A 15,245-nucleotide genomic window follows, 5' to 3' on the forward strand; every position below is an offset into this window, starting at 1 on the left:
TAAGTTAGACCCTCGGTCCATTCCTTGTGTCTTTCCTCCTCTCAAAAAGGATATCGGTGCTTTGACCCAGTTAGTCGTAAATTCTTTGTGTCTATGGACGTGTCCTTCTTTGAGTCTGAGCCATTCTTCCCTCCTCCTCAAGGGGAGAGTGTAGTGTGGAAGAGGAGAAGCAGGTTTAGGTATTTCTTCCTTCTATTCCAGACCTTACTCCCTTCCGTGTCTTCCAACGTACACGTCGGTGAGATCAACAGGGTGATAGAAATGTGGAGCAGCCAAACACTGAGCAACTGAAACCATCAGACTCCCAGGAGGTAAGTCCATCCCCTAGCCCTACTCCTACTATGGATGACCTTGACATCCCTATTGCCCAACGAAAGGGAGTCAGGTCCTGCACTACCAAACACCCCATTACCCACTTTGTCTCCTATGACCACATTTCTCCCTCGCACCGAGCCTTCCTATCAGCAGTTGATTTTATCATTGTTCCAAAAAATGTTGCAGAAGCCTTAAAATGCCCTGATTGGGTAGATGCCATGAAGGAGGAAATTAATGCCCTCCACAAAAATCAGACTTGGGAATTGGTGGATCTTCCAAAGGGGAAAGACCCCGTGGGGTGCAGATGGGTGTTTACAGTTAAGCGCAAGGCAAATGGAACAGTTGAAAGGTACAAAGCAAGACTAGTAGCCAAAGGGTACGCGCAAGTACATGGGGTTGACTATGATGAGACTTTTGCCCCGGTGGCTAAGATGAACTTAATTAGGGTTCTCCTGTCCTTAGCTACTAATTTTGACTGGGAATTGCATCAACTGGACATAAAGAATGCTTTCCTGAATGGTGACTTAGAAGAAGATGTATACATGGTTCAACCTCTTGGATTCAGTGCCAAGGGGAGTGAAAATAAGGTATGCAAGCTACGAAAGTCTCTCTATGGCTTAAAACAGTCTCCCAGAGCCTAGTTCAGTAAGTTTCACATGGCAGTTTAAGAGATGGGATTCAAACAATGTCAGTCTGATCATGCACTCTTTGTGAAGAGATGTCAGGAGCAGGTTGCTGTATTGATAGTGTATGTGGATGATATCATCATTACAGGAAGTTGGAGTTCAGAGATACAAAAATTGAAACAATTCCTTGCATCTAAATTTGAAGTGAAAGATCTAGGTCCCCTGAAGTATTTCCTTGGGATTGAAGTTGCCCGCTCAGAAAATGGTATCTTTATCTCTAAAAGGAAATACACCCTTGATGTATTACAGGACACAGGCAAATTAGGTGCAAGGCCGATAGATACTCCTATGGATGTTGACCACAAGTTAGGTGACTGTGATGGTGAACCTCTAAAAGATGTGAAACAGTTCCAAAGGTTAGTGGGAAAACTGATTTATTTGTCCCTGACCCGTCTAGACATTGCCTATTCCGTTGGGGTCATAAGCCAATTCATGCACTCTTTTAAGAAACCACACATGGAGGCAGTAGAGAGAGTTCTTAGATACTTGAAAAAATATCCCGGAATAGGTCTACTATTCGGTAAACACAATCACCTAAAGGTGGAAGTCTTTACGGATGCTGATTGGGCAGGTGCTGTGGATGACAAAAAGTCTACATGTGGGTATTGCTCATTTGTGGGAGGAAATCTACTGACCTGGAAAAGCAAGAAACAAAGTGTGGTAGCAAGGTCAAGCGCTGAAGATGAATATAGAGCTATGGCACATGGGGTGGCTGAAGTCCTTTGGCTAAAGAATCTTCTAGGGGAGCTTGGAGTTGTTGTTCATAGTCCTATGTCTCTTTACTGTGACAACAAGGTTGCAATAAGCATTGCCAACAACCCTGTCCTACATGAGAGGACCAAGCACATTGAGGTGGACAAACACTTCATAAGGGAAAAATTGGAAAAAAGGGAAATTTGCATCCCTTATGTCAACTCCAAGGAACAACTTGCTGATGTCTTCACAAAGGGGCTTGCATACTCGCGGCACAATGAGTTATGTGACAAGCTGGCATGATAGACATATTCAGCCCAACTTGAGGGGGAGTGTTGTAAGGCTTACTTAATGGCTGCTGTTACAATTATAGTTACTTGTTTTTTGTTCTTTCTTTTTTCTTATTATTTTGATTCTAGGATATGCCACCAAGGGCATACTTGTAATTTCAGATTCTTTTATGAAGTTAATATAAATAGAAAACTGGCGGCTGCCAGTAGGGGCTTTTCTCTCTCAACCGTACCTCTCTCTTCCTCTCTCTCTCTCTCTCTCCCAATCCCCACAAATCACCACAGTTGTTTTTGTACTGCTCTATTATTTTTAGTATAAATAATAAGTGAAGGGGGCAGCTAGATTATTGCTCTCCTTTCTTTTCAACTTATCTTCTTCTCTTCTTCTCCTTCTCTCTTCCTTCTTTCTTCAAGAAACTCCTTTTATTTCATATTTTTTAATTCAACAAGCTTTCTACTTGGTATTAGAGTGGCTGCTAGGGTTTCTAGAAGCATTCTCATGTAGCCCTAGATCAGCCAACTGCATGAAGTAATAAAGGGCTGATCGATTTGCTGTAGATTGTCTAATTCTTGGATTTTTTGGTGTGATCTAGTCATCAGGAAGGTGATCTACTGTTCGACATCAAAATCAGGAAGAACTAGAGTACGGGGAAGAGTCAGGAAAGTTGGACTCTTTGTTTTTTATTTGATCTTGGGCGGCCTGGTATTGTTATATTTCTTTTGATTTTCTAAAGAGTGCAGTCTGGTTTTTGGATTTTTCTGAGCCTCCTGGAGTGATCGATTCACTTTTCTCTCTGTTGGGAGGCGTTGGGAGGAGAGAGATTTCTCTCCAACCAGGGCTTTCCTCTTTCGGAAGGGTTTGTTTCTGTGTGTGTGATATTAAATTGTTTTTGGAAGGTTTCCAATTTATTTTTTCTTATTGTTGAACTGTTTGAAGTAAGATGGAGAGTTGGAATACTAAGATGAAATCTACTGGTATTGTGGGACTGGGTGTTGGAGGTAATAGTGATATTTTTGGGTCTGTGATCATTATTACAGTAAAACTTGATGGTACAATTATTTGGAGTGGACACAATCACCTAAGATGGCTATTGGTGCCGGTGGAAAATTAGGGTATCTCACTGGGAGGAGAAAAAACTTGATACAGACTCTTCCCGATGGGTGCAGGAGAATTACATGATAATGTCCTAGCTGTGTAATTCTATGTTACCTCATATTGCAAAAAATTTCCTATGGGCTAATACTGCTAAGGGGGCGGGCAGATTATTGCTCTCCTTTCTTTTCAACTTCTCTTCTTCTCTTCTTCTTCTCCTTCTCTCTTCCTTCTTTCTTCAAGAAACTCCTTTTATTTCATATTTTTTAATTCAACAAGCTTTCTACTCAGTTGATGTAATTTGGTTTTGTTTTGTTCGTAATCATGTTTTGTTCTGATGTGTGTAGTGAGGTGCCATCTTGTCACCTGTTGGATTTACTTTTCAAAAAAAAAAAGAAAAAAAGAAAAAAAGAATTGAGAATGAGAGGGTTTGAGAGAGTTGTACCTTCCAAGTATCTGCCTAATTATAGGAGTGAGAACCTAGTTTGTTTGTTCAACCCATGATGGACATGGCATGTGCACGTGGTCAGTCATGGGCTCACATTGGGGGTGTTGGCGTTAGTGATCTGATCAGCTTGGTTACATGTAGCGACCAACAATCCTAATCTCGCCTGTGGCACATGGTTCATTAATGGTATGCCTTTATATGGGCGTCCACAGACCGGTCACTTTTTTGTTTGTGCGCCATGCGTTACTTCTTCAGTCGGTCAGTTGAACATATATGATGAGTTTGTATAAATGTGTCTTCTTGGTTTGGCCATGTATTTTCTCCTCGGTTCGAACACATGCCTTCTTCTGGGTGGAGAGTAGATTTCAACCTCACAACTTATGCTGCTCACTTCCGAGGGCAAGGTGCCTAATGTCAGGTATCAAAGTCAGCTTGGTCGAAGGAAATAGTTAGGTCGACTTAGCCGCCGAAAGTAGTACCGGGCATGTTGCGTCCAGGTTGTCCAGTGAAGTCACTGATTGCCCTTCGTAGTGCCGTTAATTGTGAAAATTGGCCCTTTGAATGGGACACGTGGCAATCTCCGATTGGTGCTCAACTTTAGCTGTATCAAAACTATATAATAGCACCATGTATAAAATACCTTGGCGATTGAGTTACCCTCTATGGGCACCTTGTCACCTAGGCATTGAATTGACAGCTATGGTAGTGTCCTATGCAATTTGAAATATGCTCAACAGAAACTTGAGCTACTGTGGCAGCTTATGAGAGTGTGATACTGGACATGGGTAAACATATTTTGTCAACGTGTTTACAACCACATAATTTTCATTCTGTCTTTGAGAGAGTGGTAGTCCATCCACAGAGTTCATATAAATGCCCGGTCATACATGTGATGGATTTGGACTTGGATCAGCGTTCTTTTGCCCTTATTTCATTGGTGGCTTGGAGTGTGACTCAACATACTGCTTGATCTCCTTTAGCATGCTTTTCCAACAGAAGGCCTGATACATACACTTACATGTACATAAGAACCTTGGATGACCTGGTGATGAAGGATGGAATTAATGAAGTATCATTGGCCTCTATGCATAGTTAGCTACGAATATGATTTGGCCTTTGTATTTAAGATCTTGTGTGTCCCATGTTTGGGTGGCAGTAGCAGCAGTTCACTCTCTTTGAATATCTTCAAGGGCACTATAGATAGGTACATGTATGGGTACAATACTTTCCTATTCAGCCATTACATTCTTTGTCCCCATCTTGTAGATAATCTCATAGTCATAGCCTAGCAACAAGGGTTCTTGGAGATCCATTCATGTTATTCCATAGATTAAATTCCTCGCTTTAATATGTATCTGAAACTTATTATAAAAAAATAATCTCAAATTTTGGTTCCATAGTTCACTTGTCAAACCTTGGTTTTCAGTTCCTATTTGAAAATTTTGACCAAGAAGCCCTGTGGTTATCTCATGATCTTGTACTATGGGTCTCATGTTGGAGAACATTTTCCGTTGCTTGTCAAGCATTGTTCATCTGCCTCCTTCACTTCAAACTGGTAAACACAACCAATATGACAAGTGAACTATTTCTCAACATTTTGTGTCTATGAAATTATTGGTGTTACCTATGTCAATTTAAATAATTTTAGGTTGATGTTTTATAAAACCTACAACTTGCAGTATTTGGAGGAGTCAATGTCCTGCCAAGATGTGGCAAAAATGATCACTTCATCATCATTTTTTTTTATTTTTTATAACAGTTCAAAGTAATTTTTTTGAAAAACTTAAAGAAGACATGTTTGGCTGATGTGAGCTAGCATTCTCATAACTCACAAGTATACAAGAAATCCAGAAACAACAGAGTATATTACAATTGTCTGCTATCCAAGGCAGATTCCCGACATATATTGGCCCCTTCCATGTCATTTTGTCATCATTATCAAGTGCTTCTCCATCTTGGTTACTATTAACAGCTACCATATCTTCAAAAAAATTAAATCTTCAACAATTTCCTTGTAGGCTTGTACTACGTAGAGTTATTAATATGCTCAATGAGAAATAATATCTTTTATCAATGGTGGTGCTCCTTGTGCCTTTTTCATTACAATGCCAAAAGGTCAGTATTCTGACATTTTGTTTAGTTTGTACTTTGTACTCCATCAACCATTTAACAGGCCAAAGATATTGCTGCCATCATGGTATGAGGTTTATGCAATTCCACTTGACAATGAATTTCATGTCAAGGTCCTTTCACCAATGTCCTCACCAATTATCACTTTTTTCCAATCATGATCCCTATTGAAAAGTTGCTTAAAACAACACCGATACTCCTATATAGTTGATATTTGGCAATTTTTTGTGAATTCACCTTGAAAATTATCATACCTTGAAGGACCCAGTTATGCTAATTCAGTAAATTCCTCATAAGTTGAGATCAGATGCCTTGGTTTGTACCCTTAAAGTTAATTTCTGAAATCCCAACCTTTTGATTTCTTTTATATGATGAAATAAAAAAATATTGGTCTGGTCATGATATCCAACCTGCTGGATTATCTGCTTTCCACTGAAGGAACTCTATTTACAAAAGGAAAATTAATCAGCCTGTAACCTATTAGTTCTTGAAAAAGTGATCTTGAAATTTATGCCTACAACAGCTTCTCTACTGCCGTGCTGAGATGGCCTAGTCAGTGATCAGATTTATTGGGGAAATTCTTAAAAAACTTTGTGTGTTAGGCTACCAAGACTTGAATGGATTTTCTAAACTCTCCACTCTACTGAACTAGGTGAATAACTCTTTGATGGTTAACAAACACGTTGTTGCTTTGTGAGGCATGACCTTTACTGCAGAAAATAATTGATCTAATGGACAATCTGGCCTTTAGGTTGGGTTAGAGGTATGTAAGAAAAGGAGAATGCTATAGTATCAGTTTGTTCAAAAGCAAGTCTAACTTCTGTAAACAAAACCCATAACAATTTACCCGTGGGTCATTCTGACAGATTTTTATTGACATTTTAGGTAGAAAATTGAGGTTATTTCAAGGAAATTAGGCATTGTGAGAGTAGAGGTTATTTCAAGGTGGGTTGGGGTTTGGCAATGTGAGATTGAAAAATCAGGCACTGTTAAGCAATTGGCTTTGGCGTTTCCCTGTGGAAAGTGAGATTATGACATAGAGTGGTGGCTAGTATTCATGGGATGTAAGAAATGGCTGGGATGCGGAATGTCTGCAAAGAGCAACTCTGGCTACACCTTGGAAAGCAATTCATGGCATTCTTCCTTTCCTCAACCATTTAAGGTATGATCTAGCTTCTGGTAATAAAATAAGGTTCTGGGAAGATGTATGGGTGGCAAGTTCCTTTTGAAAGATGTCTTTCCCTCCTTTTTTGTCCTCTCCAATTTCAAAGGTAAACCTGTGGCTGACTTTGCTGATCTTCACCACTCCCCTTCTGGGTTGAATTGGAATTTGGGGTTCGCCAAAAATCTAAGAGTCTGAAATCCATTTGGTGTCTAACTTGTTGAGTATTTTGGAGTCAGTGACCCTTGTCAATGATGGGAAGGGTGCTTGGTGGTGGTTTCTTTCTTCTGCTGGGCAGTTTTCTTGTAAATCTCTATTTAACTCCCTCATTTATACTTCTCTCCCCACTTTTCTTGTACAAGAAATCTGGTGTGTTCCTATTCCTCCAAAGGGCAGTGCATTTAGTGTTCCATGGGTGCATAAATACTTGTGATCTATTGCAAAGGAAAGGACCAAATTGGGCTGTATCCCCCAACTAGTGCTTTCTGTGTAAGTTGAGTAGTGAAACTGCTTTCCACCTCTTAATCTCTTGTCCCTTTGCTGCATTTGGGATTTTTTTCCTCTTTTTGGTTTTAGGTGGAACTCTCCTGCCAGTTCGGATGGACTGTTTAGCTCATCTGCTTCGAGTAGCCCAAAAAAAGAAGAGGTAGGATTTTATGGAGATGTACAAGGGCAGCGGTTTGTTGGACAGTGTGGGAAGAAAGGAATGCAAAAATCTTTGAGGAGATGGAGAGAAGCTTGGAGGTGCTAATTGATTGGATTACTCTTAAAAGTTGCTCATTGTGTAAGAACTTTGAAACTATTTTCAGACTTTGGAGTGGAGGATATTATCCAGAATTTGGGGTAGTTGCGCTCTTCATCTTGGAAACAAAAACTTCTAGAGGCCTGGTATTCTCCAATGATTAGTTGGAAGAAGCTGAACTTTGATGCTAGCAGTATGGGTAACCTGGGTCCTTCAGGTATTGGAGAGGTTATTAGGGATGAGGGAATCAACATTAATGTCTTATTTTCAGGCCCAATTGAGCAAGGTAGTTCAGTGAGAGCATAACTCTTGGCAGCAGTTTATGGGGTAGAGAAGGCTAAAGAACTGGGAATTGACGGATTGATTATTGAAGGGGACTCAAAGGTTGTTGTGGGATGGCTGGAGATAGGGCAGCTTGGGATCTAAGGAGTGATTTCTGTAGATTTTTGTGGTTGTCAAAGACATGATCATCCAAGTTCGCTGGGTTAGAAGGTCTTCTAACAGCTTAGCTAAGCAAGGCATTCAAAGACAGTTTATATGTTGGGCTTAATTGTAATATGGGTTGGGGGGTTTGCCTAGTATTTGGCATGCTTTTTGTTTGCAACTCCTTGTTGTATATTCTTCCTTTAATTTAATAATTCTATTCTTTGTGGTTGCTCATAAAAAAAATACAAGCGAACACTTTATAAACCTATTCCCAGTATCTTTTCCTTTTCTAAAATTAGCAATTAGAATACTTTTTGAATTGATACAAAACTTACTAAATTGATTACAATACCCTATACTTTAGCTTATCAAAAAAGAAACTTGAATCATCAGGCTAGCAGAACAAAACCTAATATGGTTCTTGTTTCAGACAACAGAAAAGGCCGTTATCAGAAAAGAAAAACATTTGGAAGAAGAAGCTGGAGAAGATGAGGAAGTTATATACAAAATCGAGGTTCCAGCAAACAGGTATTCTATGTTACTAATAAAAAAGGAATTCTTTGTTTCTGTCTGCCTATTCATTCTATTTGGCAGAGATAGAGTTTGGAATAGCTCAATTTAGTTATACCAAGCCTTAATGGGGCTCTTTTGTCTTGCAAAATGAATTCTGTTCTGCCTCTTATCATATCAAGGGAAATAAGTTCTGTCAAATTGCAAATTCTCGAATATTTTTTTTGTTACCTCATTTATTTCTTCCTTGAACAGATATGATTTGCTTTGTCTTGAAGGGCTTGCACAAGCCCTTCGCATTTTTATGGGGCTTGATGAAATTCCTAAGTACATAGTCTCCAACATTCCAAGTGAATCCTTGCTTAAAATGCATGTAAAACCAGAGGTATTGATTTATTAATTAAGTCATTTATGCAGTATTTTTACACTACATGCCATTTCATGGTTTTATGGTTTTAATATGTGTTTATTTGCAGACATCTTTGATACGTCCCTATGTTGTTTGTGCTGTTTTAAGAGGTGTAACTTTTGATGAAGCAAGATATAACAGTTTTATTGACCTTCAAGATAGGCTCCATCAGAACATATGCCGGTAAAACCTATTGTTTCAAACTTTCAGTACATTATGCAGCATCTCCTACTTGCTATCCACATTTTCTCATTGTTTTCTAGTCCTATGTTTTATAGAATTGTAAGCTTTAATACAAGTTGATCATAGAGAAATAGCTCTTATTATTTATTGAATAGCTTAAATTATTTAGCCATTTATTGATAAAAAAAAATTTAGCCATTTATATGGTTAATTGCCTCATTGCCTGCTTCTAACAATCCATAGAATTCCTATTCTTGGTAGTCTTATATGCATTGATATTATATGATTACAATCTGATATGAGATGCTTGCTTCTACGGTTATATGTCCTCATGCATAACAAGGCTTATGGAAGGCAGCAAGAGCTGCTGTGGTATGGACTATATGGGAGGAAAGAAACCAAAGAATCTTCTTTGAAAAAAGCAAATCAAAGGAGGAAGTCATTGAAGTCATAAAAATCAAAACTGCACATTGGGTGATGACCATGGAACGATTCAAAAACCTCTCCACGAATGACATTCTAAGGAATTGGACTGAAGTGGCACAAACAGATGTACCTAAAGAAAGTGTGAGAGTGGAGTGGAAGCCATCTGCACTAAATAAACTAAAACTAAACTTTGATGGGAGTTCCTTTGGCAACCCGAGAAAGGCAGGTATAGGGGGTGTGCTTAGAAATCATCAAGGAGAAGTTGTGGCACTTTTCTTAGGACCAATAGGTATTGGTGACTCAATTCAGGCTGAATCTCTGGCTCTCCTACAAGGATTAAAGCTGGCTGAGCAGATTGGAGCAACAGATTTAGAAATTGAAGGAGACTCACTACTGGTCATTTCTTGGGCTAAACAAATCACATCAGCACCTTGGAAGCTCAGAATTGTCTATAGGTAAATTGACATACTTGCAAGGAGGTTCAACTCAATTTGGTTGGGTAAAAAGGACTGCAAATGGTTTGGTGAATACCCTAGCAAAACAGAGGGCAAATAGATCTACCTTGTTCTGGGAAGAACTGTAACTGTTTATAACTTGGGTCATTGCAATGCTGAAACCAAACTCATGTAATTCAATATATTTCTGAGTTTAATAAAAGTCTTATTTGATGATAAAAAAAGGTGTAGAATTTCCATCAAGCAAAGGTGGTGGGCCTTTCTAGTCATCCAGGTCTCAACTATTAAGTTGTGTCACAAGCAATCAAGAACTTATTGTGTTACAATCTTAAAATGTTAAAGTGCTTGGCTTGGCACATTCCACAATCTTAAGGCTTTTGGTGTATTGGTCAAGCACACAACATTTGGTATTAGACAAGGTTCAAAATATCGATACGATTGATACGCCGGCCTGTATCGAGGCTCATTTCTCTTTTTTTTTGTTTAGTTTTTTTTTTCTATATGTTTCAGAGGGGTCGATTTAAGGCCCGTTTACCCCTTGCACCATGGTTTGACTTGAAACACCCACTGTAGGGGCGTATTGGGAAGCTCCCGATACAGTACGTGTCGACACTTTGAACCTTGGTATTAGAGCCTACCACCATTTCTCAAGTTTGAATCACGGTGAGCGCTACCTAGAGCAGAGTGAAATCTACCACGAAAAGGGCTACCTGTTGCCAGATTGTGAGCTGTCGTGGAGAGGGCTACCTGCCACTAGTTTGAGAGCTGCTGAGATGTTGACTATGGAAGCGTGGTGGTATGTTATGGCCCTAAAATGTTAAATTGCTTTGGCTTAATGCGTTCCATTAGTCTTAGGGCTTTCGCGTATTGGTCAAGTAGACATACTTTAACATTTTAAGACTGTAACATGTTGAGAAAAGAAAATACAAAATATTCTTTATAATATGTTAAGTACATAAATTTTGATTACTTGATGGTGTAAGTACATGTTGTTCACCATGACTGCGATGACAATGAAGGTACCAAACCAAAGTTACGGAAACACCTGCGACGAGTTCTAAACTCGGCACGAACTTGCGATGAGCTCAAAAGCCACCACAGATCTATGATGAGCTCAAAGCCACAACAAACCTACGATGAGCTCAAGGGCACCACAAACTTGTGATGAGCTCAAAGCCATCATGGACTGGTGATGAGCTCAAAGCCATTACGGATTGGCGATGAACGAATACAATGGTTAGCCAAAATCGCTTGTGACAAGACATCTAGTAGGATTAAGTAGGACATGTTAGACTAACCTTGACACCACCCACACCACGTCAGACGAAAGGAAGTAGCATACATGTATTATGAGAATCCTCAGACGAAAGGAAACTTCATCCTGGAGAGATCTCATATGACACGTGGCGAACCCTTAGCAGTGTCCCCCTGACAACTGACACTGAATCAAAGATTCCCTTTCCAAATAGGAATCAAATCCTTTTGGCTCCTTACCCTTAGGGCCTTGGGATCTCTCCCTATAAAAGGAGGTGTGAATCATAACGAAGACACGACTCTGTCAATAGAAGCTCGGAGCCTACCCTTGCTCCTAGCCTTCCTTCATCCTTCAAGGAGACCACCACACTTAGCCTTACCACACCACTCACAAATGGTATTCCAATAAATGCTTAGAAAGGTATGAGAGAAGTTGGCTTGTTATGTCTAGTTAAACTATTTAATAAGATAACGAAAACAAGAAGATGCCTGATGAATGGAGAAAGAGTAGCATGGTGCTTGTATTTAAGAACAAATGTGATATATAAAGTTGTAATAACTATTGCAGGATTAGACTTATGAGCTACACTATGAAACTTTGTGAGGGAATAATTGAGCAAAGGGGAATTGGTAGAAACATCGTGGTAACCACTGACCTTCAGTTTGTAGATGATATAATCATTTTCAATGATGGTAATGATCTACAAAAGATGAGGAGTTTGAGATTGCTGATGGGGGTGTTTGGAATGTTATCAAATTACTCAAATTTGAAGATTAGTCTTGAGGAGAGTTGTGTATCAATGGAAAATTTGGAGGAGAATGAATTAGGAAGAGTAGCTGATGTTCTTGGGTGCTTGATTAATGCTTAGTCGATGAAGTACCTAGGTTATCTGGGTGGAAAGATCAGCTAACTCCTTTGCAGATGAGTTAGCTAAGCAAGGAGTCGAGAGGGAGTCAATGTTTTGGGCACAAGTGTAATTTTTCCATTTTGTTCTTGGGAGTGTTAAGATCCATTTGGAAGATAAGAAAGTTTATCTTCCTCTCTATAATTACTTTTGTGATTAAGTAATGAAATGTTGTTATTGATAAAAAAAAGTATCTAGGTCTACCTTTAGGTGGCAATCCAAGTAGTTGTCATTTCTGAACTCCTTTCTTGTTTGGAAAAGGATTAGCAGCTTGGAAACGTCATTACATCTCCTTGGGTGGAAGAATAACATTGATCAAGTTCACTTTGGCAAACCTCCCTTTCTATTACCTTTCTGTGTTTAGGGTATCAAGAAGTTGAAAATAAATTTAAGAAAATGATGAAAGGCTTTCTTTGGGAGCTAGGGGAGGGTAAAAAAGATCATTTGGTAAAGTGGGAGGTAGTTTGTGGGAGTAAGAATCAAGGAGGCCTCAGAGTAGGGAATGTGGTGGTCTAAGAATTTAGTTTTGTTAGAGAAATGGCTGTGAAGGTTGCCGATTGAGAAGAGAGACTTTTGCACTGGGTAGTAGCAATGGCTTGATGGAAAGTGGCTAGGATGTTGTTGTATCTCCTCGGGCTACTTTGGCTTCCATTTGGAAAGCAATTCATGCTGTCCTTCTGTAGTTCCTAAACCATGTCTGGTATGATGTTAATTTGGGGAATAAAGTACATTTTTGGAAAGAACCTATGGGTGGGTGAAATGCTTCTAAAAGCCGGGCTGGGCTAGAAATGATCACCCTATTTGTGAACAACTTTGTGCTTTTGCAGTTTGATGTTGGGGATGAGTATTACCATGAACTATGGTATTTTACTAGAAGAGTGAGGTGATATCTTGGCATCCCATCTATATGATGGATCTATTTGATAATGAGCTTGTTAATTGCACTTCTTTGTGCTTGGATGTGTCATTTTTTTTCTTATTAGTTATTACATGGGAGGATGGTCTGAGGAGATGGATCTTAAATTGAAAACTCATGATTTCTTTGCAGTCTTGTCATGATTTATGAGAGAGCGATGGGAGGATGTAATTGGTGATACTAATCTTGATTCTTTGGGCTTGTCCCTGTTTCTCCATGGGTAACAATATTTCCCACTCCTTGTTGTGGTGGGAAGATCCTATGGTGGATAATTGCATCTATTGAAGTATGTGGTTTTTGCACATATTAGACACTTTGATGATTTCTTACTTGCATGATTCATAATTGTTTTATTTGTGCCATCAATTTTTCTTGTATTGCTGGAGTTTCGATATCTTCACCAGTTTTGTTGTTATGTAAATGTTTAAACAGAAATGCTTACTCCAAAATCTTGTTTTAGGCGGAGAACCCTAGTTGCTATTGGGACTCATGATCTGGATGCAATAGAAGGTCCCTTCACGTATGAGGTAGACTATCAAATGATAGCAATTCCCAATCTTTTTTTTGTTCATGGCATTACACTTCTTCTTTATCTTTCTTGTGATACATTTGGTCATGATATTACATTGCATAGCATTTTAAAAAGCAAAGAAGAATTTGCCTTCACCTAGGACAATTGTTTTTTCCTTCTAGATATTGACTCCTTATGCTTGGGTAACAATCAGTTCCAGATGACTTGGGATGGCTTTACTTGGTGTTTATTTGACTTTGATTACTTTTGATTTTTTTTTCTATTCAAAATTAATCACTACTATGACTTGGATTTTGTAAAAATGGCTAATGGATTCATCCTTAGTAGTGCTATCTGCTTCCTGATATTTTGGGTTATTTCACTATGAGGGTTTGCTAAAATATGGTGATGAATCTATTCTCTATAAATATTCGTTTCAGTCATTTTTCTTTTAAGACACAAAATGAATAAGGTACCAGTCAAAACACTGTCTGTTTGTATGTCCATCTCTCCCATACAACTGTGTTAAGTTTTTAAAATTTTGCCCCTTGGAAGTCTTCATATATCTTGGAGTTTATGGAGGTTATGAATAAAAAAAATATAAAAGATTGATTTTTTTTTGTATAAAGAAATGATTTATTAATGATATCTCAGAAATGTTACAAGAACCCCAAGGAGTGGCATGAGGTGCAACCTCCCTTGAGATTGAGTGTATAAACTACGCCAAAGACATTACAATGTTGCCCAATACAGATGTTCCCTCAATACCCCTTGTTTAGCAAGATGATTGGCCAAAGCATTTGCTGACCTTCTCACCCAAAGTGAGCTAACAGACATATTATTTGTTAACCAGCTTGCCTTTTTTAGGTAATCCTTGTAGCACCAAATGACTGATTCCGGATCTGCTAACCAGCCCACAACAATCTTAGAATCTCCTTCAATTAGAAGATGCTCAACTCTTAAAAGGTTTGCCATCTGAATACCCTGTAGAGCCACCAATAGTTCAGCTCTGACCAAGTCTCCTACTCCCACTGGACCAGAGTATAAAGCTAAGATTTTGCTGCCTTTATCTCTCAATACTCCTCCTATGGCTGAGGGGCTAGGGTTTCCTTGACTGCTTCCATCAAAATTCAACTTTACCCAACCGTCAGGTGGTGGGGTCGAAGAGGCAATGATCTTTTCCTTCCTAGAGAAGCTATTTGCCACTCCTAACCAATTCCTCCAAATGTTGTCAAAGGAAAACAAATGGAAAGAATCTAAAGTTTTCGGCTAGTGGATTGCCCTTGTTAGGATACACTCCCTGATAAGTAAAGGACTTCGTTCCTTTTCTTGGAAAATTCTTGCATTCCTTTCTTCCCAAATTCACCAAAGTTCCGCTGCTCTAATATATTTCCACATAATTCTCCCTCTTTTGTTGGGCCATGCAAAAGTTGATGGATCAAACAGTAGGCCTATATCTGTAGGTTGGTTCCACCTACTTCCAAACAAAGCAAAAATCTAAACCCAAATAATTATAGCGGAAGTGTAGGAAATTAGTAAGTGGAAGCAATCCTCACCATTTGCCTTGTAAAGAATACACTAATTAGGGGACAAACACAAGAAAGGTTTTTTTTCTTCTGCAAACAGTCCAAATTATTGATCTTCCCATGGAACACTTCCCAACAGAACAAAGTGATTTTAGGGGGGAATAG

General features: G+C 39.0%; 1 protein-coding gene across 5 annotated transcripts in view; it reads left to right on the forward strand.

Moving 5' to 3' along the window:
• Positions 1 to 15,245, forward strand: part of LOC148863448 (phenylalanine--tRNA ligase beta subunit, cytoplasmic-like) — an 89,932-nt gene that overhangs the window by 8,350 nt on the left and 66,337 nt on the right. For all 5 annotated transcript variants that reach the window (XM_088978018.1, XM_088978020.1, XM_088978021.1 and 2 more), the window contains exons 3-6: positions 8,416 to 8,513; positions 8,751 to 8,880; positions 8,972 to 9,087; positions 13,504 to 13,570. In XM_088978018.1, the coding sequence (XP_088834144.1) occupies positions 8,416 to 8,513; positions 8,751 to 8,880; positions 8,972 to 9,087; positions 13,504 to 13,570 (411 nt within the window). The remainder of the gene's footprint in view (positions 1 to 8,415; positions 8,514 to 8,750; positions 8,881 to 8,971; positions 9,088 to 13,503; positions 13,571 to 15,245) is intronic.

Source organism: Nelumbo lutea, chromosome 3 (assembly GCF_056320005.1).
Source record: "Nelumbo lutea isolate HS-2025 chromosome 3, American lotus-T2T, whole genome shotgun sequence".
NCBI classification, from domain to species: Eukaryota; Viridiplantae; Streptophyta; class Magnoliopsida; order Proteales; family Nelumbonaceae; genus Nelumbo; species Nelumbo lutea.